This window comes from Megalobrama amblycephala, linkage group LG14 (assembly GCF_018812025.1).
Source record: "Megalobrama amblycephala isolate DHTTF-2021 linkage group LG14, ASM1881202v1, whole genome shotgun sequence".
NCBI lineage: Eukaryota > Metazoa > Chordata > Actinopteri > Cypriniformes > Xenocyprididae > Megalobrama > Megalobrama amblycephala.
Window position 1 is genome coordinate 13,822,850 of NC_063057.1, and position 26,956 is coordinate 13,849,805.

Here is a 26,956-nt window from a genome sequence, read left to right on the forward strand (position 1 = left end):
AAATGGCAGATGGAGCAATAATAACTGACATAATCCATGATAGCATGATATTTTTACTGATATTTGTAAATTGTCTTTCTAAATGTTTCGTTAGCATGTTGCTAATGTACTGTTAAATGTGGTTAAAGTTACCATCGTTTCTTACTGTATTCACGGAGACAAGAGCCGTCGCTATTTTCATTTTTTAAACACTTGCAGTCTGTATAATGCATAAACACAACTTCATTCTTTATAAATCTCTCCAACAGTGTAGCATTAGCCGTTAGCCACGGAGGACAGCCTCAAATTCACTCAGAATAAAACGTTAACATCCAAATAAATACTTTACTCACATAATTCGAAGCATGCATACAGCATGCATGACGAACATCTTGTAAAGATCCATTTGAGGGTTATATTAGCTGTGTGAACTTTGTAAATGCGCTGTAATATAGTCGACAGCTCGTGTGGCAGGGAGCACGCGATTTAAGGGGGCGGCGCTGAGTGTAAATCAGTGCATTGTTAATGATGCCCCAAAATTAATTTAAAAAAATCTATGGGGTATTTTGAGCTGAAACTTCACAGACACATTCAGGGGACACCTTAGACTTATATTACATCTTGTGAAAAAGCATTCTTGGGCACCTTTAAGTCATCCCTACAGCAACCAACGTAGATGGACCGAATACTGACTACACTGTTTGAACAAACAGATCAGATTTCATCACTTCACTCCTAAAGTTTCAGATTTATGTGCAGGGTGAGCAAAGCCTAAGTGCTTAGCAGTTTAGAACATAGAGTCATGCAGCTTTGTGTTTGGCAATTTACTTACATATATCTGAGCTTGTAGTCTTTCATCCTCAGCAGAGACTCTTTCTCTCAGTATGGCCTTCTGGATGCTCTCCTCTGCATTGGCTTTCTCTAATGCAAGGATCCTGCTCACCTCATCCTTTACCAGGGCTTGAGCTTCTGCCTGGGCCTGTGCATGAGCCTGGGACCTTTCCCTTTCCAGCCTAAACGTAAAACAGCACAGAATAGAGAAAACATCAGACACATCTTCTGGTCTACAACACTGCAATACTGCATACTAGGAATATCAAAAATACTGGTACTTCAATACAAAGTCAAAACAGTTTGACTGTTTGTTTGTTTTTTGGGTGGCTGGTTCATAGGGTGGTTAGTTGATTGATTCTAAAGTTAATCTTCCTGAAATCAAAAAGTTGGCTGCTTTTGAATGATGATCAAATGCACTTCTTTATGTCCATCGTGATGAGGTACTAATTCAAAAACAGTTGATTATGCCTTAAGAGGCAGGACAAAACAAACAAACAAACAAACAAAAAAATAGTAAAAATATTGGATCATTAAGCTTGTAGTGTAAATGCAGCCTAATAGATCTGCCACTGTCTATTTTGTTGCTGATAATAAATTAAACAACAATACAGACAACAAAAACAGGAAAAGCACTCAATGTTCTTGGCTGGATCATTTTAAGAGCTTTAATAAGCCTTCTACAACCAAAAATGAACAACATTAGCCCTGAAAAAGAAAAACCGTACAGCTAATTTTAATTACAGGCCTGCATCTCAGTCAAACTCAGACAGCACTGAATCACTATTAATGCATTATATCTAATAATCATGCACTGAAGACTATGCCAGTAATTGAATTAAGAAAAAAAATTAACGCTGTATGGCATTGTTTCACTTTAATTAGTTAATATTCATATTAATATTTAACTTTTTAAATAAATTAGTGAGTTGACATTGCACATCGGTGTGATTAATTTCTGTAGATGAAACTTTTTAAGTGAAAAACCATTACTATCAAGTTCTTAAACATCTCAGTAATAAGATTAAGAAAGTTCTGCACATAGAAAATGCTTTTATTCACAGCTTGGGATGATTTAAGAAGAAAAAAGTACAAGTACAAGCCTCAAGGAGGAAAAGCGCTCATAAATCAAGTGAGATTTTGAATATGTTGCCTCATTTGAAGTTGTTTAATAGGTGTGTGGCGGTAATGAATCTTTGATGTTTTTGAGATAATCCTGCAGAGCTATTTGGAATTTTGAGCTGGAATGTTGAGAGACTTTATGAGCTGTCATCCGGTTCTCACAGTTGCCTAGCAACCTCAGCTGCACCATCAAGCAGGAGCTTTGATTTGTAAAGTAAACTCAGGCAAGATACAAACTGTAATCTGTGATGCTGTGTTTTCAATCAAAGAGCAGCCATGTAAAAAAAGAAAAAGAAATTTAAGAAACCGCAAAGAGCAATAAGGGAGTGTATAATTATAATGTAACTGAAACAAACACAAACAAGCATGTGAGATTTCCAAAGATGTGCTCAAAATTCCACAACAGTTTGAGAAATACGAAGGAACCAAGAAACTGAGGGAACACAATGGGTTAGTCTTCAACAAAAAAAAAAAAAAAAAAGAAGAACTTGCACAAAAAGTACCTGAAACTATAAAACAAATTAAGTATTTTTTAAATTATTAGTCATTGAAGGTGGTGAAAATGTTGATAGTCAAGAGATGAAACTAAATATTGTACAGGTATATGTTCTATTCATTTCGTATGAGCCGTGTCATTTTTCTCAGCCAGTTCTAAAAAATAAAAAATTCCAGAAAATTGGAATATTTACTCATCATACAGACAGGTTGTAAGGTCCCAAAGAGTTCTATATTCATGAAATATGCCAAATGCCAACAGCAAACTATGATTTATAATTAATACTTGCTAGTTTTGTATGTACAATTTTACCTGAAATCAAACAAGAATAAATATAGACAAAAAGGAAAATAAATATTTGGTGTCATCCTCTTGTGTTACTGTGTGTGTGAATACACACATCATTGAGCATTTTGTTCTCCTGAGAAAAGTGTGAGCGACTCCAGCCATGTCCAGTCTCAGTCTACTGAACTGGACACATACGAGCACAACACATCCATCATTACTTCCCTCTCTGGTATTGTGTGCGTTTACGCCATCTTCCAGGACTAAAAATAGGCCAAAAGCGTCAAGTGAGCACAATGGTGTCGTGTGCAGGGCAAAAACACAGGCCACTTAAATCCAATTACATTCATTTAAAAAAAAAAAAAAAGATAAAAAACATACATGCTGCAATTACAATACCTATGCACACAAAATCACACTGCAAAATAACACCACAATTTTCTTCCTAATCCATGATTACTGCAGGTACAGTAGAAGGCAATGCTATAGAAATACTATATGTTTAGAAATAAGCAGATGAATATTTCAAGACAGGAAGTGAATAACATACTAACGAAGACGCGTTTGTCAGAGCTAAAATAAATGAGTTGTACCACCCTTTGATTGAAAAAACCTGAAAAAGCCACTTTCAAGCTTTCAAAATACCAGCAACTTCCAATAAAAAGAGCCATTGAAAAGAGACAGTGACCTTAAAATCAAATAATGGCAAACCAAAAAGTTTCTAAATAATTCAAGCTATATTTCAGGAACCTATCTCACTCTCTCCATTGCTATAAATAAACTATGCTTTGATAATGTCAGCCAGACAGTACCTGAACTATTCGGCTATTCTTCATAGTTTTATCGCTATTTGACGTTACACGGTATCCATGCGCAAAACCCTCAATTCAGGCGCCGTACAGAAACGCTGTTTGCTTTGAGACTGGCCTTTGTACGTAAGGGACCACTATAATTTACCATCCTTTAAAGCCACACACCTCTGTGCACCTGCCGGAGCTGATCTCTCGCTATCCCACCATCTGTTGGCTCTCTCCTGCAATTTAAACCAACGTGTATTCCAGACAAAATGGATTCTGACACGCCTGTACTAAAGTTATAGAATGTTTCCCTCTGCGATAGCATTTAAAGGAGCCATGTATTATTAATGAGGCAAAATAATGTGCAAGAATGTAGGGTTTGAATATTTCATGAAACCCCCCCCACTTCCATTGCTGCTGGTCGTGTGGCTGCTCCTTTACAGCTCTCACTTGGGGGGGGGGGATGTGTTCCCCTAGGAAAAGTCTAAGAGACTGTGTGGCGACCAGGGCGGGCGAGAGCCGTGAGGGAACGGCGCGAGGCCGGTGGCGCGAGTGTTAATGAGCTTCACCTGGGAGGCGCACCGGCCTTGAGTCCCTCACGGAGGAGCTCCGGGAGCATAAAAGGAGGAGCGACTACAGTGAAGGACGAGAGAGGACCAGGCCTGGACTTTATGTTATGTTTTATTATGTTTGTGTGGCCGGCAGACGTCCGCGAGGGTCTGCCGGCATTACTTTCGTTTTGTTTGTTTATTTTGGAGATTAAACTTTTGTTGAACGTTCGCCGGTTCCCGCCTCCTTCTTCCCACATCTGACCTCATTACACTGGTGCCGAAACCCGGGAAGGAAGACGGAAGCCGCCGCCATGCAGGCAACCTCCGCCGCTGGGACGCCGTTTGCGGACATCATCGCATCCCTCGCGGCCCTCCATCAAGAGCAACATCGGGCCCTGCTAGATCTCCGCCAGGATCAGGAGCGCCGCTTCGAGGCGATTGTCCAGGGCCAGCAGGAGGACCGCGAGAGGTTCCGGAGCTGGATAGACCGGGAGGTTCCCGCGGAGACCAGCGCGGCAGCTGCTGGCCCCTTCCCGCTGCCACTGCAGAAGATGGGCCCGCAAGATGACCCGGAGGCCTTCCTGGACCTTTTTGAAAAGTCTGCCGAGGTGTCAGGTTGGCCCCGGGACCAGTGGCCCATGCGGCTCGTCCCGCTGCTCTCGGGCGAGTCGCAGGTGGCAGCGCAGCAGCTGCCCATCCAGAACCTCCTGGTCTTCAACGACCTCAAGAGGGCCATCCTGCAGCGGGTCGGCCGCTCCCCCGAGCAGCACCGTCAGCGCTTCCGGTCTCTGGAGCTGGGGGAGGCGGGCCGGCCCTTCGTGTTGGCCCAACAGCTCCGGGACTCGTGCCGCAAATGGCTGATGGCCGACGGAGGCGACGTGGAGCAAATGATCGATCGCGTGGTGCTGGAACAGTTCACCACTCGGCTCCCAAAGAAGACCGCCGAGTGGGTCCAGTGCCACCGGCCCACGTCGCTGGATTCGGCCATCCAATTGGCGGAGGACCACTTGGTGGCGTGCCCAGGGGTCGGCGAACCCCTGCCATCTGTCTCTCTCTCTCCCTCTCTTCTTCCCCTCTCTCTCTCTAAACCTGTCCCTCTACCTAGGTCCCGTCCGCCCGGCCCGCCTCGTGTTCCGCCCCGGGGGCGGGGTGGAACGGATTCTCGGCAGTTCGTGGCGCCAAGAGCCCCGCCCAGGGGGGCGGGACTGGCCACCGCCGGGCTGGACCCCGCGCCTGCTTCTCCCCTCTCTCCACGCCAATCATTCGGCCCGTTCTCCGCCACTGGAGCGGCGGGCAGGTCTGGGCCGGCCTGTTGGCGTTGCGGGGACCCGGATCACTTCATAGACCGGTGTCCAGTGATGGAGGTGGGGACATTGATCCGGGTCCCGGACGACCTGCAGGTCGCCCCCGGTCAGGCTGGTCAGTACCAGATACCAGTGAGTATCAAGGGGGGTACATATCAGGCTTTGGTGGACTCGGGTTGTAACCAAACCTCCGTGCATCAAAGCCTGATTTCATCCGGGGCATTGGATACAGGCCGCGTGGTTAAGGTACGGTGTGTGCACGGGGATATCGCGAGTTATCCGTTGGTGTCAGTCGGGATTCTATTTAGGGGTCAAAAGCATAGTGTGGAGGTGGCAGTTAATCCGCACCTCCGGCACCCGATAATTTTGGGGACGAATTGGCCCGCATTTAATAAATTATTGGGACATTTATGCTCGGGTGCCTCTTGGAGTAAATGTACGCGGGGAAAGGAAGTGCGAGTGCAGGCGGGGGAGACTGACCGGGGACCAGTGGTGACTGCCTCAGGGGAACCGAGCGGGATCGGGAGACTGATTCTCTCGGACCGTGATGATTTTCCCCTGGAGCAGTCTCACGATGACACGCTGAAAAATGCGTTTGAGAGGGTCAGCACAATTGACGGTCAGCCTCTCCGGCCTGGACGACCACTAACTTATCCCTATTTTGCGATTATTAAAGATAGGTTGTATCGAGTGACCCAAGACACTCAATCAAAAGAAGATACAACCCAGTTGTTAGTACCAAAGAGCCGCAGGGAAATGCTTTTCCATGCGGCTCACTCTAACCCAATGGCTGGACACTTAGGACAAACAGCGACACTAAATCGCCTCATGACCCGATTCTTTTGGCCGGGCATTCACGAGAACGTGCGCAGGTGGTGCGCGTCTTGTCGTGAATGTCAGCTGGTAAATCCTCCGGCCACTCCAAAAGCGCCTTTGCGCCCCCTTCCATTAATGCAGGTCCCCTTCGAACGAATTGGCATGGACCTCATCGGGCCATTAGAGCGATCAGCGAGAGGGCATCGTTTTGCATTAGTCATTGTGGATTATGCAACACGATATCCAGAAGCAGTGGCTCTCCGCAACATTTCCGCTAAGAGTGTTGCGGACGCCCTCTTCAGTTTAATCTCCCGAGTGGGGATTCCGAAAGAAATCCTCACTGATCAAGGCACGGCGTTTATGTCACGTACGCTACGCGAACTGTACGAATTGTTGGGCATTAAATCGATTCGAACCAGCGTCTTTCACCCACAAACGGACGGGCTGGTCGAACGTTTTAATCGCACGCTTAAATCCATGATTCGTAAGTTCGTTCAAGAAGACGCCAAAAATTGGGATAAATGGTTGGAACCCCTGTTGTTCGCTGTGCGAGAGGTCCCGCAAGCCTCCACGGGGTTTTCCCCCTTCGAGCTTCTCTTTGGGCGCCACCCCCGCGGGGTGTTGGATGTCCTAAGAGAGTCTTGGGAGGACGGACCATCTCAATCGAAAAATGAAATTCAGTATGTGCTGGACTTGAGAACAAAACTCCACACTTTGGGGCGGCTATCTATGGAGAATTTGTTACAAGCCCAGGACAGACAGTGCCGGTTGTATAACAGGGGAACTAATCTGCGTAAATTTGCACCGGGAGAGAGGACCAGGCCTGGACTTTACGTTATGTTTTATTATGTTTGTGTAGCCGGCAGACGTCCGCGAGGGTCTGCCGGCATTACTTTCGTTTTGTTTGTTTATTTTGAGATTAAAGTTTTGTTCAATGTTCGCCGGTTCCCGCCTCCTTCTTCCCATATCTACTAACCTCGTTACAGACTGATGCTGTAATCGTCAAATAATGAATATACGCAAAGCTGTGCGCCTGTTGCTTTAATTACATAATTTTTCTTGGGCAGTAGTGGAGCTTTGGCTGCGGACTCTGATGGATTCAGTGCAGGAATGACCATTTTTGTTAGATAATTTTCAACAGATACGAAAAGCTCATCTTTATTCTGAAGTTGGAGGAGAAAAGAGAAGAATAAATAAAGCAAATGGTGATTAAGTCACACAGTGACATGGATGAAATGAAAACAAACACACAGGCACCCAGCATGCCTCTGGGGAGAGGGAACATAACGCCTGCATTTCAGCTGTGAAATGATAGTGAGTGTGCGAGAGCTACAGTGTGACAATGAGTGAATATAACATGTGGTTCTGTATCCTTATGCACGCACTAATGCATTTAATAATATGCATATTGAAGGGATAGTTCAGCCAAAAATGAAGCTCACAATTATGTTATAACTTCTTTCCTCTGTGATATCCTGCCTACTCTTTTCAATATAATGCAAGGGCTATCAAGCTCCACAATAACAAAAAAGCACCATAAAAATAGTCCATATGTATTTATATTTCAAGTCGTCTGAAGTCATTACGATAGCTTTACATGATTGAAATTCATAATAAAATGTTGAGTTGGCTCTTTTTCAAGAAGCACATCAGTTGGATTAATTTGTTCATAAATTGAACTGATCTGGGTAGCGTTTCCCAAAAGCATCGTAAGCCTAAGTTGATCGTAGCTCCATTGGTTTCAATGGAGCTACGATCAACTTAAGCTTACGATGCTTTTGGGAAACTCTGCCCTGGTTCTCAAATTCACCTTTCAACAGTTAACTGTAGTTCACTAGAGTTAAGATGGACTAATTTTGTGATACATTTTTGGTGCTTGTGTGTACTTTTTGAAGCCCAGGAGTTCCAGACTTCTTCAGTTTCATTATTTTAAAAACAGAAGCCAAAACATTCTTCAAAAACCAAGGTTTGAAAAAAAAAAACCCACATGATATTAAGTAAAAATTATAATTTTTTTTTTTTTTTTCACCTTTAAATGGGTAATTCACTGCTGGCAAAAAAGGCTTTCAATAAAACATGGCTGCCTATACAGCAGACAAGCAAAAAATATTGAAATCTGTGCTACCTGACTAGATGGGGGAAAAAAAAAAGCTGTCTTCCTTTTTGCCAAATAGGTAGGAAAACTTCAACACCCATAATGCACTGGGTATGTTGCCGAGGCCATTCCCACCAGTCTTCTATGGATACACTTGACCAGAGTCAAATACTGCTTTGCTTTAGTAGGAAATACTTTTTAGCAAACTTTAAGTCATAACGGTGTCGACTTGTATTATTCCCCGGTGCAAGAATTCAGAGTAAATGTTTAGTGGGAGTGAGTTACTTCTGGTTTCCAGAGAAGGATCCAGCGCATTGAAGGCTGTGGCTAAAGGCTGCAAATAATTGTAAATATGGAGAGAACACCACTACAGAAAATTTCAAAAACCTCCATGTTCATAGCCAACATTTCAAACTGGATGACCAAGAATACAGTGTTTTAGTATTGTATTGTTACAATGTTGGTAGAATATGTAAATGAACAACGTTTACTTTTCAAGTTTTTTGTGACATCCGACAGACTTTTGACAGATCTGGTGCAAAAACTGAAAGGAACTGCCATTTACCAATTGGCATTGCCATTATTCACGTTACCATAATGCTGTTTAAAGAGTAGACAAAGTATGATACAATGTGATAAACCTACCCTTACAATAACTGTTCTGTTAATAACCCTCTGTCAATCCAACTGTTCGTCGGCAGGGATACAAGCATATGGAAGTATAATATGTAGTTTTCACAAAAGCCCTGTAGCTGTCAAAGGTTCGCTGGATGACACAAAAACCTGAAATTCTCTGTCCAGGAAACACGGAGAATGACTAAACATTGTTCATTTACATATACTAGTGACACTATAACAATACAAAGTGGATTGAAAATCAGCAAAGTTAAATTTAAGATTAATTTCAGAGTAAAAATTAATTATTAAAAATAAATAAATAAATAAATAAATATTCCACTCCCTGGTTGACTAACTACATAATTAGCTAAATAAATAAATGGTTAAATAAAAATAAAAAAATACATACATACATATATACATATACATATACATACATACAGTACACATATTATATATGTATATATATATTATAGTACAGTCCAAAAGTTTGGAACCACTAAGATTTTTAATGTTTTTAAAAGAAGTTTCGTCTGCTCACCAAGGCTACATTTATTTAATTAAAAATACAGTAAAAAACAGTAATATTGTGAAATATTATTACAATTTAAAATAACTGTGTACTATTTAAATATATTTGACAAAGTAATTTATTCCTGTGATGCAAAGCTGAATTTTCAGCATCGTTACTTCAGTGTCACATGATCCTTCAGAAATCATTCTAATATGCTGATCTGCTGCTCAATAAACATTTATGATTATTTTCAATGTTGAAAACAGTTGTGTACTTTTTTTTTTCAGGATTCCTTGATGAATAGAAAGTTCAAAAGAACAGCATTTATCTGAAATACAAAGCTTCTGTAGCATTATACACTACCGTTCAAAAGTTTGGGGTCAGTAAGAATTTTTTTGTGAAAAGAAATTAAAGAAATTAATACTTTTATTCAGCAGGGATGCATTAAATCAATCAAAAGTGGCAGTAAAGACATTTATAATGTTACAAAAGATTAGATTTCAGATAAACACTGTTCTTTTGAACTTTCTATTCATCAAATAATCCTGAAAAAAAATATTGTACACAAATATTTTGTACAGTTGTACACATTAAATGTTTCTTGAGCAGCAGATCAGCATATTAGAATGATTTCTGAAGGATCATGTGACACTGAAGACTGGAGTAATGATGCTGAAAATTCAGCTTTGCCATCACAGGAATAAATTACTTTGTGAAATATATTCAAATAGAAAACAGTTATTTTAAATTGTAATAATATTTCACAATATTACTGTTTTTACTGTATTTTTAATTAAATAAATGTAGCCTTGGTGAGCAGATGAAACTTCTTTTAAAAACATTAAAAATCTTAGTGGTTCCAAACTTTTGGACTGTACTGTATATATATATTTATATATTGATAGTCAAAAAGGTAAATAAACATTTAACTAACTAAATAGTTAACTAAATAAATAAATATCTAAAATATCTGAAATTTACAAACAAACAAACAAACTAAATAAGTAAATCACTTAATAAATAAATTAATGTCTGGCAAAATAAATAAATGTCTAAATAAATAAAGCAAGCTAGCTATAATGAGCAAAGGAGAAAGAGCTGTTGTTTGAGGTGAGGTCAGGGGTGCTGAGAAGGGGTTCATGCCCTAAGATGCACCCTCTCTCTGTCTGTGTCCCTGAGGACGGTGTATAAACCTCAGTGAGTCTCTGTGTGGATGAGAGTTGAGATCTTTCTGCTGATGCAGCATTGCGCAGGTCAGCCAAGCCCAGTCTGTGCTTCTAATCTGCAGAATGGTTCTGCTCCAGCGCCTGCTGCAAATCTCCCATTAGAAAGGCCCGCAAAGGACCTCATACACAGGCCTCTGCAGCAGAAACACACACACACACACACACAGAACAACTTCTGCAGTATATCCATACGCATGGAAACATGCAATGAATAGTTGAATAGTAAAGTCAATTAGATTTTATCTAGATGTATTTATTTATTTATTTATGTTTTGATATTTTTGCTGCTACAGCTATACAGACAGATGCATTTGGCTGTTGAGTCACACCTCACACTGTTTTTCTAAGCATCTTGCACCCTGAGCAGTGAATTCATTAACAACTTAAGAAATAGTTTAAAAAAGTTTAATGACTTTCAAAAACCACATCTTGAGACCCCCGCATTCTGTTTCACTCTATTGTGCTCCATCTAGCAGTTGTTCAGGCAACCCACCCACTAAACTATTTTGAAAATATGTAGTTTTCTGATCCTTAACCTCCTACATTTAATAGCATATATTCACACTCTCAAGCAAAAACGAATGCCGCCACACTACAAAACACATTTTACATCATGATACACACTTATAAAAATATATAACAGATACTGTCTGTTGTCTTCAGGTATATTTTAATCAGAAATACTATATTATATGAATACTATAAGTAGATACTGAGGTGTGTATGTGTGTGTGTGTAAGTTTCATCAGAAATAGCACATCATGTAAGGCCAGCACTGTGCTAGTGCTGATAAATGGTGGCTATTACTGACCCTACTCTAGACCGACACACTTTCAGACACACTAGTTAAGTAGCTGTGAAGAAATAAAGCAGAAAGACATGTGAACACTGTGAAAGAAGTGAAGGAATGTGTACTTTCTATATAATCACAACTTATATGTGTCTTCAATGAACCGCCAACCACCCTGAAGGCAGCTAGATTAAAGGTCACTGCTAAATTAAGTTGGCAAGGTCTGACAAATCTACAAGTGGATTCATCTTCGGAATTCTGTTCCTCTAAATGCCATTTGCATATTTAGCTCATGGTAAATGTGGAAATACAGCCCACCTGTGATGTAAGTAAAATAAAAAAGAATCAGTACAGAAAATGGGGTAAAATAAAATAAAGAACAGATAAAATAAAAAATAAAAAAATAAATAAAAACATAAAATAAAAACCACCAAAACAAAAAACAAAACAAAAGATCAAACAAAAACAAAACAAACATAGCCAAAACAAAAAGCAAAAGCAAAGCAAAACAAAAACACACAAAAACAAAACAAAAACAAAAACAAAACAAAAAACACAAAACACAAAACACAAAACACAAAACACAAAACACAAAACACAAAACAAAACAAAAACAAAAAAAAGTGGAGGACACCAGATTAGTTAACCAGCTATTCACCAATCTAACTTGGGAATGAGAGAAATAAAACAATGAAGAAAGCATACAAACAATGGTCCACCTGAAGGCGAGGCTGGAGATTGCCAATATAAGGTCTTCAAACCCAAAGCCAGAGGCTAATTTCATTCATTCAATCCTGCAATCTCGTAAGGGCACTTTTAAAACAACACATTCTAGGGAAGACGGAAAAAGGAATGAAAGTAGAAATGGGAGTTGGAGAAAGCTAAATGGAAGACAACATTAAGGACAATATTGATTCTGTCTTTCCAAGCATGACATCATGGTCAATAAAGCGCCTACTTTCCCTTAATGGTGTTGCCTGGGCAATAGGATGGAGCACTTTTCCTGAGTTGCCTCAACAACAATGCTGTAAAACAACACACCCTGCCCTTAAATTTACTTTTATAGCCAGCAGAAAATAAACTTCCTGTCAATAGCAATTTCTGCAGGTCAGAGTGTTGGCCTTGTTGAGAATAAAAGTATAAGAGGCAGCGGGGTTGACAAGGACGTGAGACTCAATGCTGGCACATCCATCACAAGCTTTAGATGAATAAAATGGAGTGAGTAGTTAAGGAACTTGCACTTTATATGAGTTAAGTGTGCTGGTTCAACTAAAAGGTTTGGGAAAAGATGACCGTACATGATGCAGAGATATTAAAGGCAAAATGAATGTCACGGTGCAGCCACCTACACACAGACAGAGAACAGGACAAAAATGGAAAGACTAAGCCCTCACCGGCTGAAGCTAATAGATCATCCTATATGAAGAAATTAACTCCACCCTGACTCCCACTCCCTCACTTTCATGCATGATTAATTGCTTTCACAAAAAAAGAGAAAGAAATATGAAAAAGTGAGCATGATGTGCTCAGGAAAAGTGGCAAATGGATCCAGACAAAGCACAGCCACAGTTTGACTGTTGATAAGACAAAATTCTCATTAAGGCACAGCTTCTCTGTCTTGTACTGAATTAATCAAGAGTTTGTACCTCAGCTTAAAAATCTAACGTTTAAGGGATAGTTCACCCAAAAATGAAAATTACTCACCCTCAAGCCATCCAAGGTGTATATGACTTTCTTCTTTCAGACAAATATAATCAGAGATATATTTAAAAAATATCCTGGCTTTTTCAAGCTATATAATGGCAGTGAATGGGGGCCTAATTTTGAAGCCCATCCATCATAAAAGTACTCCATATGGTTTCGGGGGGTTAATAAAGGCCTTCTGAAGCGAAGCGATGGGTTTTTGTAAGAAAAATATCCATATTTACTGGACAGAGGCCAATGGGCAAATTTGGCCAGGATGCCGGGGTTACACCCCTACCCTTCGAAAGACATCCTGGGATTTTTAATGATCACAGAGAGTCAGGACCTCGGATTAAAGTCTCATCCAAATGACAGTGCCTTTTTTTGACAGTATAGTGTCCCCATCACTATACTGGGGCGTTAGGACCCACATAGACCACAGGGTGAGCACCCCCTGCTTGCCTGGCTAACACTTCTTCCAGCAGCAACCTAGTTTTCCCAGGAGGTCCCATCCAGGTACTAACAAGGCTCAGCCCTGCTTAGCTTCAGTGGGCAACCAGTCTTGGGCTACAGAGTGATATGGCTGCTGGCGAAAAGCTTGGAAGAGCCAGGATATTTTTAAATATATCCCAGATTGTGTTCATCTGAAAGAAGAGGGTGAGTAAATCATGGGATAATTTTCATATTTGGGTGAACTAACCATTTAAGTCAATGGAGAACAAATGTCTTGAAGACCAAGATTAAGACTAGGCTCATTTTTAGTTTCATTTAGAGAGGTCTATTCATTTATGTTCATGAATGGACAATGTACTATTCTTTAAAGTACTATTCTACTTATTACTACTCAGGAGTTTCCGGTAACAGCGTTCAACACACCTATATATACACAGACAGTTACTCATGAGATTATTACTACGTTTTATGGCTGTCAATTGATTAAAAAAAGAATCATGTTCTCTGTGTTAACATGAATTATTTTGAAACTGCTGAATTGTTCCTATAAATGTATTTAAATATATTGTGTGCATTCTGAATAGTGCTCGTCTTCTCATTAACAAGGTTTCTCTCTTACTGATCAAATTTCATACCTGTCGAGTTTACATTTTTAAATGAATTTGATTGATAAAAAGGATTGCTTGTGTGCATTGGTGCTCTTACTCCAGTGTTTTAAAACATTTAATACAAATAAATAAAGGTTCGTACTGATCTTATTCATCAGGTTTCACACACTTCAGTATCGCGGTCACTAGTTTAAAGCACTGACACCCTGTGGTGAAATAATCACATACTGTATGTTTACCAGTCGCTGCTTTCTCAGATCGGCTTGGGTTGGATTAAAACTTCTCTGAAAATGTCTAGATTTTAAATCTTCTTGTGGACACACATTATAAGTGCCGTTTATTCAACTAGGTGAAAATATACATAACCGGAAATAAATGAGTTGTGCCATTTCAAAACGGAAGTTCAGTGCAAGTACTCCATACTCAATACTGTTCAATGCTTTCTAAAGACAGCAATTTCAGACAAGTAGAGCTGATCTGAGCTCTTTAGTGACTGTTGGTAGTGTAAATGTTGGTAGTGCATTGATAGTCACCGCTGGTTGAGTTCCTCTTGCGCCTTTTTCCTCTCTTCCTCCAGGCCTTTCTGCAGCTCTTCAGAAATCTTCTTTCTCAGTTCAGACTCATCCACTAAATAGAAGACAATACATACACATTAGGTGCTGAACTACTGCTTATACACTTATTCCAGAGCATTTGATTTTGTTGTTGCATGTCATAGAAGGTCATAGAAAGGAAATGCCCTGTGGGTAACTAAGTTGAATGTTTTTTATTGTACACTTTGAAGTTTCACTTGAAGTTTTATTGTACACTTGCAGTTTGTACTTGTTTGTAAAGAAGTCTGTAAAGAAGTTTGTAAGCAATATAGTGAGGTAGGATATTATTTTGAGCCCTCAGGATATCTCTGTCTTATGAGGCAAAGCGAAAGAAACCAAAATACAGAGGACATGAGTCCTATACGCCTATGCACTGACAATGACTATAAAAAAAAAAACAAACAAAAAAAAACACTTTCAAACACACAATTCAAAACTACACTTCTCATATCTTAGTGGTGATATCAACACCGCCACAGTCAAACATGTCAGTGTGTGCCCTGTTCTTTATCTGGATGGCTAATTGTCCGTGAAAGCACAGCGGACAAACTCATAGCCTCCAGTCGAAAAAAATCAGCAGTACCGCAGCACTGCAGAGGCCTGGAGCTAGTGCATGACAGGAAGTCCAAGTGTTACAGATGAAGATACAGGCTTACAGTTTGAGTAAACAACCAACATTTAGTCTAAAAATAAATATATAAAGTACTAAAGCAATAATTCCTCACAGACACGTCCAAGTCAAATCTTTTGTTACAAATCCAAGTTGAGTCTTTCATGGCAAAGTCTAAAAGGAAGTATATGAGGTTTTACTTCAATAAAAAGATTGTTTTATCTTTAACATTATTTACTTTTGAAATAAATTATTATTCACTAAGTTGGCAAATGATGGATCATTTACCTTAAAAAAAAAACTCACTCAACTTTTCAGCATTTTTTCTTTTTTCAAAGTTATTTTTTTCTTCTAGTCTCTAATTTGGAGTAAATAAAAAGCAAAATAATAAAAAGCAAAACAAAACTTTTGTGACATTGTGTTTCTTCAGACTTGTGTTTCCATCTCAGGTCCCCCACATTGGAGCATTTATAGATTTTTTAAAAACATTGTCAACTACTCTTATATGTATTTATTTATACTTAAAGTGCCACTATTATGCCATTTTAAAGGTTCCTAATTTTGTTTTGGATGTCTCCTATAATAGGTTTACACACATCCAATGCACTTTAATTTTCTCACAATATACAATTCATATTACCTGATTTCTCAAAGACTCGATTCAAAGATTCGGCCCCTCTAATCCCCTCCTTTCCGCAAGCCTACGCTATTCTGATTGGTCAGACGGCCCAGTCTTTTGTGATTGGTCTTCCGCTTACAGTGCGTGTCGGAAATGAAACGCCTATTACTAGGGCTGGGCGATATATCGCATGCGATTTTCACGCGCATTTCGTCAGTAAAGCCGGTTCCCTGATTACCGCTAAATTGCCATCACCTGCTTTCAAATGGAGCGGCATTTAATAGACAGAGCCGTAGTTCACTGACAAGCTGCGCAATATCACGTTCATTATCGCAGATGAATCGCCTTCGATAATGAACGCGATATTGCGTAGCTTGTCAGTGAACTACGGTTCTGTCTATTAAATGCCGCTCCATTTGAAACCAGGTGATGGCGATTTAGCGGTAATCAGGGAACCGGCTTTACTGACGAAATGCGCGTGACAATTGCATGCGATATATCGCCCAGCCCTACCTATTACCATATCTGAATTTCAGCTCCGGAGGCTTCCTCAGCACTTGTGATACGAAAAGTAATGATGCCGTTGGTTTTTCCATATCAATTACAGTGCGTCTTCATACGTTTGAAGTGTATGCAAAGTGGATTTGCTGAAAATAGTCTTCGCGACATGATGACAACACAAACTAAACTCTTCTAGGCCTCAGCAACAACTGAAATACACAGGCTGACATTATGCAAATTTGTTACATTGTTACGTAGGCATGTAACAGGGGAAGTGAAACTGGAATTTCTGACAACTTGGTTTTGCATATTCAGAATCAATTCTTTCTTATAGGAGACAATTACTTTATTTGTCATGCACTTAGATCTTTAAAGCTTTGCAGACCTTTTACATTCACAAACATCTATGTTACAGTAGTTTAAAGTGAGGTTTTATAAGCAGCCGCTGGAAGGAGCAGTCAGTATGGGCGCCATATGGTTCAGTTGCGTAACAATGTTCATTTTAGAAACAATTTGAGACTGTAAAGCCGAGAGAGGAAACCTGTTGGGAGAGAAACACTTAAAAGTTCTCACTTACACCAACCTTCTCCAAGACTAATGAGAAATCTTCCTGTTGCCGTGACAATGCCGAAGAGGGAACCAAAATTAATTGCGGACGCTGGCACAGCATTTATCAAACAGCAGGCTAGTGTAATGGATACAGGCAGACAGGTGCTGTCTAAACCTCAAATCCACCAGATACCATCAAATTAAATATATGGTGTGATAACAGAGATCCTTCACGGGTAACACATCTGATCTCCACCTGTAAAACAGGCGATCGTATTTTTATATAATGGTTTCCCTTCCACTCGAACTCTTTGACCCGCAGTTCTTCCACAAGACAAAGGATCATTGGAGCATACACAAAAGCTTCATCTTCATTTGCAAATGTTTCCTCTACAGTTTAAAGGTCCCGTTTTTCGTGTTTTTTTGAAGCTTTGATTGTGTTTATAGTGTGCAATATAACATGTGTTCATGTTTCGCGTGTAAAAAAAACACAGTATTTTTCACATAATTTACTTATCTGTATACCGCTGTTTCCACTGTCATAAAAACGGGCTGATGACTTCCTTGTTTTATGAAGTCCCTCCTTCAGAAATACGTAACGAGTTCTGATTGTGCCAGCGGTTCCTGTGTTGTGATTCGACAGCAGCTTAGCGAACCTTGCCCGGAAAGGTCACGCCTCTTACCATAACGTGGAGATGCACGCGCTCAGTGTTATTGTAAACATGTCTTTAATTTTACCCTATCAATTTGAGCCGGAATCAGACCCGGTGATTGGACTGCGGGATGAAAATAACAGCGTTTCGACGACATGGCGACAAACACACTCTACAAACGCAACTCTTGTGTATTCCTGTGGGCGGAGGTTAGTCAAAAAACTGTTTTAGTGACGTCATTAAAGAAGGAAGTAGAGGGATGTAGTCCAAACTGGCCGTTCGCTGTAGGCGACTTCTGTTAAATAAAATATCTCGCTTGGCATTGAACTTTGAGCTTTAAAATTTTACAGATTTTATTTATACTCTAACAACAACATTACACACTAACTAAAGTTTGAAACATGGGATCACGAAGAACGGGACCTTTAAAGCACGTATGCAAAAAATGACCAGGATGCTGATGAAGACAGAGAATTTGTAATGTCAATGAGCAGAGGTCAATAAATTATATATATATATATATATATATATATATATATATATATATATATATATATATATATATATATATATATATATATATATATATATATATATATATATATATATATAAATAAATAACATATTTTTTGTGTGTTTTTCATGTAACAATTCCAGTAAAGACTTATTGTAGGGTCACATTTTAAATAAATAAAACTTATTTATATATTATTTAGTGCTGTAAAATAGATTAATCGCGACTAATCGCATCTAACATAAAAGTGTTTACGTAATATATGTGTGCATGTATATTATTACATTTATATATTAATATATTACTCAATTATTTATTTATATATACATATATATTAATTGTATTTATAATTGTATTTATTTCTTAATAAATGTATATAATAAAAATATAATTATAAATATTTATTATATAAGGTAACTGGAGTAGTGTAATTTTGGTATATGTGTGGTTTCGGTTGGTTCTACGTTTTATCCTAAATTTAAACTAAATTTAAGTGTAAACTGATTGACTTAATCAGGAAAGCAGCATGAATCATTCACACACAGATTTCATGCACAAATACGTGCCTACACACAGTTAGCGAATGAGGCCCCCTGTTATCAGCCTCTCAGAAAGAAAAATGTAGTCCTCACACTCGTTCTTTTTCTTTCTTTTCCATCAGGCTTAAGACTTTTCTTCAGTGTCACATTTATTCAGGCTCTAGGTTCCCATAATTCATTAATTTAAACTGGGCTTTAATATTTAAAAAGGATAAAGAAAGGAATTCTGTGGATTCAAAGGATAACCAGCTTCTATGTTAAAACACCATCTGAGAGTCTTCCGGGGCTTTTCGCAGGAGGTCACCGAAAACTCCAAAACGACATTAACCGTCTGGGTGCCCGTGTCACTCCTGAGTGAGAACAGTAATGCTTAAAGATGAAAAACTCATCATCTTTAGATATTTCCGTCTATTTCACTCCCACCATCACTCTCTGCAGAAATTTTAAAAAGTAGCTTCTGGGCAGTCGGGAGAGAGATAACAGACAGAGACAAATTGCGTGTCTCATAAGATGTTTCATTAATCTCCAGACCTGAGAAGAGGAGGGAGAGGCGGGGCTAATCTAAACCATTACACATTCCTCACGATCCAACTTAAATGATCTTTCTACACACATAAAGAGACACCCGGGAATATCAAACAAGGCGATCTTTCTTATTCTCATCCTAAACTTCCATCTTTTCCGATTTCGTGGAAGTTTTCATGAAACAACATGCAAATGGCGCTAAAAGATCATTTCGTTATGGTGTGTCACATGCTTCCCTCTTTTTTACTCTCTGAACTTGGTGGCGATCCTCAAGGAGCTACTTAATATGTAACAGAAAGAAAAGTATGTTTATGTATGGCTGAGACAAAGAAGGATTTGTGTGCAGCTAATTAGAGCGTAATGGAAAACGGTGTGTGGGCCCTGCGTATGAATATTCATGGTACGCTGAGAACGTGTAGGAGGATCAACCTTGACCACTGTCTAATCACCACGCGCAGAGACTCTGCCGTGATTTAGTGATGGACTCGATCATCCACAGCATCTCTTAATACCTCCACTCGTGGGTGCACATAATCAATGTCCCTCATTAAGGTCACAGCCTTTGACCTCAGAAGATGAGCTGAGCCTCTTAAGGCAAGAAAAGCTGTGACAAAGAGACACAATTTAAGGAGTGAGTCATTGGGAAATGTCACAGCATTAAGTTTAGTTGAGGTTTAATGTTTTTTAATAAATGTAGATACTGACGCTACGTTCAGACTGCAGGTAAACGTGACCCAAATCAAAATGGGACTCAAAATGTGACAACATATGTGCTCTAAATACGATACAGGTCAGATGTTTTGCAATGCGATTTCAGTTACATCGGAATTCATGCGGATTTTATGTCACTCTAGAGCAACATTTGTCACAATTCTGTGCTCATGGGAGTCACTTTAAAGATTTCACATACCCGATATTATCAAGACAGTTGAGAAAGCTAACTGGCAGGACAGTGATGTGTCAGAACTTAAGTATTTGGCTAGGGTCAGGGTCACTACTGGTAGCATGAGGCGATACCTTGACCCTACACAGCAAGGTTTGCACAGTCTCAAGAGCATGGAGGAGATTCCAGGAGACAGGCAGTTACTCTAGACAGGGCCGTAGAAGGTCCTTAACCCATCAGCAGGACTGGTATCAGCTCCTTTATGCAAGGAGGAACAGGATGAGCACTGCCAGAGCCCTACAAAATGACCTCCAGCAGGCCACTGTCTCTTGCCAAACAATCAGAAACAGACTTCATGAGGGTGGCCTGAGGGCCCGACGTCCTCTAGTGGGCCCTGTGCTCACTGCCCGGAACCGTGGAGCTCGATTAGCATTTGCCATTGAACACCAGAATTGGCAGTTCTGCCACTGGTACCCTGTGCTTTTCAGATGAGAGCAGGTTCACCCTGAACACATATGACAGACGTGAAAGGGTTTGGAGAAGTCGTGAAGAACATTATGCTGCCTGTAACATCGTTCAGCATGAACGGTTTGGTGGTGGGTAAGTGATGGTCTGGGGATGCATATCCATGGAGAGACGCACAGACCTCTACAGGCTAGACAATGGCACTCTGACTTCCATTAGGTATCGGGATGAAATCCTTGGACCCATTGTTAGACCCTACGCTGGTGCATTGGGTCCTGGGTTCCTCCTGGTGCACAACAATGCCTGGCCTCATGTGCCGAGAGTATGCAGGCAGTTCCTGGAGGATGAAGGAATTGATACCACTGAATGGCCCCCACGCTCACCAGACCTAAATCCAACTGAACAGCTCTGGGACATTATGTTTCGGTCCATCCGACGCCGCCAGGTTGCACCTCAGACTGTCCAGGAACTCAGTGATGCCCTGGTCCAGATCTGGGAGGAAATACCCCAGAACACCATCCGTCGTCTCATTAGGAGCATGCCCCAACATTGTCAGGCATGCATACAAGCACGTGGGGGCCATACAAACTACTGAGTACCATTTTGAGTCACTGCAATGAAATTTCAGCAAAATTGACTCATTTTTTCACTTTGATTTTCAGGGGGGGCCTTTACATTCAGTCCTCTGTAGGTTGATAATTTTCATTTTCATAAAAACGATGTGGCATCCTTTAATTCCTAACACATTACCAAGTCCAGATATCCAGCATGATATTTTTTCCCCATTGAGATCTTATGTGGTTTCAAAGTGTTCCTTTAATTTTTTTTTGAGCAGCGTATAATAAAGGATAATATGTTTTAGCAAGTTTTCCTCGTTTCAAAGGGGGTGTGATGAGAAATTCACAGGTATTCACTGTTCCTAAAAAACACTGTATTACATAAATAATCCCAGAATACAACATTATATTTGATAACAAAAGTGTTTCTGTCATCATTATACCAAGGATGCACGAGCAAGCAAGAAATACGAACACGTGGGAGAGAGAAACCATGAGACAGATTGAGATGTAGGGAGTTATAGATAGATGGATAGAGAAAAAAACAAGTGTGTGTGAGCCTCCATGGTAGAGCTCATTAACCAGATCTGTGTCTCATTAATAGGGAGCTGTCTCGTTATGTGCGATGCAGGCGGGCGTCTCTTTTTCCTTCTCTGTAAGTAGAGCCAGTTCATATAGTGTCAGCTCCAGCCCACAGACTCTGCACATCTCGGCAGGTTACACCACTATTAAAGGCCGAGGGGGCACACACAGAAATTTTCACACGTATTTGAGCTGACAGCCACTGTTTCAATACATATTAGATGAGCTTAATTATGTGGAGGTGGGAGCAAGAAAGATCACAGCTCAGAAAAAAAAAAAAAAAAAAAAAAAAAAAAAATCAAGACATGGAGGAAAACGCAATGACCAGCTGCACTCTAAGTCCATAGATGGTGCAAAGATATACTGTTTGACAAAAGGATACATTGAGGGTTGATGTTATAAATGCACGATGTGTTTAAATATAATTTTTGCTGCAGTAGCCCCAAAACAAGTGACTCAGATTCCGTAACTGAAGAAAATGTCAAAGAATTGTGGGTTCCTAATAGGCGTCTCAGTTATAATCACTCAAAACTGCATCTAAACTTCTGATTGAAAGATCTATGAACAAAGTCTTGCTAATGAGAAGCAAAGCGGCTGCAAATGCGATCGGATCGACACACTTTTGGGAGGACATGCTGTTCGAGTTACCTTGGAGGCTGAACTGGCTTAAGTGGAGTTCCTAATTACAGCATTGATTCATTAACTCTATTACAAGTTAGAATTAATCGTTTCATTAGCACCCAGGCACAAGCTATGAATCATAATATGGAAGAATCCAGGTCCACTCACTAACATCAAGAGGACTCAACTTTTAGAAAAAAAAAAATAATCAAATTTTTAAAAATCCATATGGTAGTATTTCAAATAAATCTCAATCATACATGAGTCAGCAGGTGTGCATTTCTGATTGATGTGCTTCATTTTTGCAACAAAAAAAAAAGTATGTTAAAAAATCATTTAAACGGATAGTTTAGCCAACAACGTCACACCCTGATGTCCTTCCAAACCCGTAAGACCTTCGTTCATCTTCGACACACACACAAACAAAGCCATTTTTACTGAAACCTGAGAGATTTCTGCACTGTAAACCCGAACAAGTTGGCAAAACTTAACAATTAAAAACTTAATCAGTTACATCAACATTTTTAAGTTAAGAAATTTAAAATTTAAGTAAGAAGAACTGGCAGATTTTTATTTTGTACTCAAACATTTTAATTGCTCATATATTTGAGAAAGCTATTTCATACATTTAACATAATATTATCATGTAATCTCAACTTAAATATTTTAGTAGTGGAAACTATATAATTCAGTAAATGCCAACTTGCTTTGATGTGCAATAATGCTTTGATAGCATTATTGCTGAATGAGTATATCATACCATATCAACCATATTAACAAAACACCCCCCCCCCCAAAAAAAAACTCTTTAAAATTAGCATAGCAAAACAGTAAACACTAATAAATCTCATACTTAACATTAATCTTGCACAAACAAAAAAATGTGAAGCTTTTGTGAAAATGCAAAGCATGCTGGGAAATATAAATCCCAGTGCAGTTTCAGTTAAAGTTTGTCTAAATTAAAAGAAACAAGTTCATAAAACTCAAAACAATGAAACAATTCAGATAACTCAAAATGTGTCAGTTTTGTGAACTCAAAAGAAAAAGAAAGTACCAAATACTCATAAAAGTTAATTTGATTGAACCAATTAGTTTACCCTACTCAAACCAAATAATTATTTTGAGCACTAGGGTTTACAGTGTGTCCCTCAATTGAATGTCCAATCAACCAAAAAATTGAATGCTTCAAAAAGAACATGAAGACATCAGAAAAAAATCCTTATAAATTATGTGGTGTAATCCAAGTTTTCTGAAGATACATGATGCCATTGTATGACGAACAGATAACATTTACGATGCCTTCATGAACTTTTTGAAGCCTTTTTTGAAGTTTTGATGGATTTAACATTTATTAGAAGGACAAAAATCTCTCCGATTTCATTAAAAAAATGCATTAGTGTTTCGAAGATGAACAAAGGCTTATGAGCTTGGAACGACATGAGTAAATGATGACAGAAATTAGATTTTTGAATGAACTATCCCTTTAATAATAAGTTTCATACTGTCCCTGCCACAATAAAATGTATTAACTTTTTTTCATGATTCTGTACAACAATAATGAATATTATGGTACTATATGCATGTTATTATTGTCCAGAACACTTTACTCAAGGAAAATTGCTGCGGCTCTACTCCACCCACGTACTCTGAATGTGTTTAAGAGAAGTTTGAATTCCATAGAATTACCAGAATGACTTGATCCATAATATTACCCCTTCACAATGGTGTACCAACACATTCAAAGTGCTTACAAGATGCAATTTACCCGAGAAGTATCATTAAAGCTCATGAATGACAGGCACTGAAGTGCACTGTGCAGTATGTGTGAAATACCTGAAGGTGTAATTCACAAGCAAACAACATGAACACATGTTTGTGTGTCAGCATTACATTACAGAACACTCACCGGCGGGAGGTGGTGGTGGAGAAGCCACAGGTTCTTCTACGGTCGGAGGAGGGTGCGGGATAGTTTCAGCAGCGAAAGCGACAGGAGTGTCAAGTTCAGCTGGAGGGGAGGGGGCGGTTATTTCCACAGGTGGAGCAGAGACAGGTTCAGCAGCAGTTTTAGTGACAGGATGGGTAGGAATGGTTTCTACAGGGGGAGGAGGTGTGAAAAGCTCAAAAGCAGGAGGAGCGGCAACAGAATTAGCAAGGGGAGGAGGGGGTCTGGGTTTGGAAGAGAGTGGTGGGGCAATAATTTCCACAGGTGGAGATGCTGTAATAAGCTCAGCTTCGGCAGCAGGTGGAGCAATGGACTCACCTGCAGGGGTTGATACAACACCCACTGATGCAGCTGGTGCTGTCTCTACGGGAGGAGGAGGAGGAGGTGGAGGAGGTGCAGGGGTGGCCACTTGCTCAGGGAGTTTTACTCGCTCTGGCAAGGGAGGAGGAGGTGGAAGGTAAGTAACAGGGTCAGACGGAGGAGATATTGGCACCAGTGCTGGCAGAGGATCAACCACAGGGGGAGAAGTAGGAGGGCTTCTGCTGGGTGCCTGGGGCCTCGGTGGGCCTGAGGGTTCCCTCATGCGGTCGATGACCTTCTCTGAGAGCTGAAGAACAGAAAACAAATGTCAGTGTTGTAATCATAAAAATATTCTTGCTCATTCTCTAGTTTCAAACAGAATGTAAAATAAAAAAAATCATCAAAGAAAAAGTACTTAAGCACTTGTGTTTTGACAGCATTTTTAAGAAGGCATGTCAAGTTTAACTTAATATATAGGCCTCATAGACAATCAAATTTAAATAATAATAATAAAATAATGAAGCCCTTTTAGTTGCTGGATTTCAGTCTGAAGTATATATAAGTTACATTAAAAATATTAGTTTTTTTCTACTTCGCTTTAATTTATTCTATTTTTAGTTTCAGTGATTCTAGTTCTATAACTTCCTAAACTTATTTTACTTAGTCACACAATTTACCCCCCGGTTTCACAGACAAGGCTAAAAGGTGCCCTAGAACGTTCTTTCAAAAGATGTAATATAAGTCTAAGGTGTCCCCTGAATGTGTCTGTGAAGTTTCAGCCCATAGATTTTTTTAAATTAATTTTTTTAACTGCCTATTTTGGGGCATCATTAACTATGCACCGATTCAGGCTGCGGCCCCTTTAAATCTCACGCCCTGCCTAGTCTGATGATTCAGCTGTGCACAGATCCAAACGTTAATACTGCCTGCCCTTGTGTAATGCCTTGAACATGAGCTGGCATATGCAAATATTGGGGTCATACATATTAATGATCCCGACTGTTACGTAACAGTCGGTGTTATGTTGAGATTCGCCTGTTTTTCGGAGGTCTTTTAAACAAATGAGATTTATATAAGAAGGAGGAAATAATGGTGTTTGAGACTCACTGTATGTCATTTCCATGTACTGAACTCTTGTTATTCAACTATGCCAAGGTAAATTAAGTTTTTGATTCTAGGGCACCTTTAAGCTAGTCCTAGACTAAAATGCATGTTTGAGCCATTTCAACTGAAAGCAACTTGCACTGACATATAATGTTTTTTTTTTTCCTAGAGTACATTTACAAAAACTACATAAATACCCTAATTGAACTAAGGCCTAATCCTGGCTTAGACTGAGCCCTCTCTGTGAAACCAGGCCATTGTGTTTTTATTGCTCTGTGTTTGGAAGTGACAGCAATGTTTGATTATCCTTAGTCAGGGTCTACTAATTTTTTTATTAAAAAGTTTATCACAACAATAATAATAAAAATAAAAAATATCTGAAATGGAAAGCTTATCCAGCATTATACTCTATTGTTCTTTTTTTTTTTTTTTTTTTTTGGAAAGAAATTAATACTATTCAGCAAGGATGCATTAAATTGATCAAAAGTGACAGTGAAGACATTTATAATATTGCAAAAGCTTTCTATTTCAGATAAATGCTATTCTTTCTAAACTTTCTAAAAACAACAACAACAACAACAAAAACTGTACACAACTCCTGATGTCCTTACAAGCCCATAAGACACAACATTGATAATAAGAAGAAATGTTTATTGAGCAGCAAATCAGCATATTAGAATGATTTCTGAAGGATCATGTGACACTGAACACTGGAGTAATGATGCTGACAATTCAGCTTTGCATCACAGGAATAAATTACATTTTAAAATATATTCAAATAGAAAACAGTTATTTTAAATTGTAAAAATATTTCACAATATTACTGTTTTTACTGTATTTTGGATCAAATTAATGCAGCCTTAGTGATCAACTTTTGAACGGTAGTGTGTGTGTATATATATATATATATATATATATATATATATATATATATATATATGTTATTACAGAGTAGGCTTGATATGCAACACTTATATTTATACAATAACTGGGGGTCCCTGCTTCATCTCTTCATATAGGCTGAAGACCACTGCTGTTTTTTCTCATTTATGTAAACACTGAAAAACGCCTGCACAAAACTAAACAGTCTCTTAAAAAAGTGAATAAGCTGCACGTATGAAAACAAACATTAAAAAAAAATCATAAATATAGTACTAGTATCAACTGACATACACAGCTGTGTGAAGGGTGACACTGTATAACCTGTACAGTATGAGTTAAGGGGGACGGG

General features: G+C 39.3%; 1 protein-coding gene across 7 annotated transcripts in view; it reads right to left on the reverse strand.

Annotated features, from left to right (window-relative positions):
- Positions 1-26,956, reverse strand: part of chchd3a (coiled-coil-helix-coiled-coil-helix domain containing 3a) — an 87,793-nt gene that overhangs the window by 60,280 nt on the left and 557 nt on the right. For 3 of the 7 annotated variants that reach the window (XM_048154440.1, XM_048154439.1, XM_048154441.1), the window contains exons 2-5: positions 24,640-24,928; positions 24,286-24,471; positions 14,702-14,795; positions 812-992 (exon numbers count right to left, since the gene is read on the reverse strand). In XM_048154440.1, the coding sequence (XP_048010397.1) occupies positions 812-992; positions 14,702-14,795; positions 24,286-24,471; positions 24,640-24,928 (750 nt within the window). The remainder of the gene's footprint in view (positions 1-811; positions 993-14,701; positions 14,796-24,285; positions 24,472-24,639; positions 24,929-26,956) is intronic. The other 4 variants (XM_048154443.1, XM_048154442.1, XM_048154445.1 and 1 more) reach the window with 2 other exon arrangements.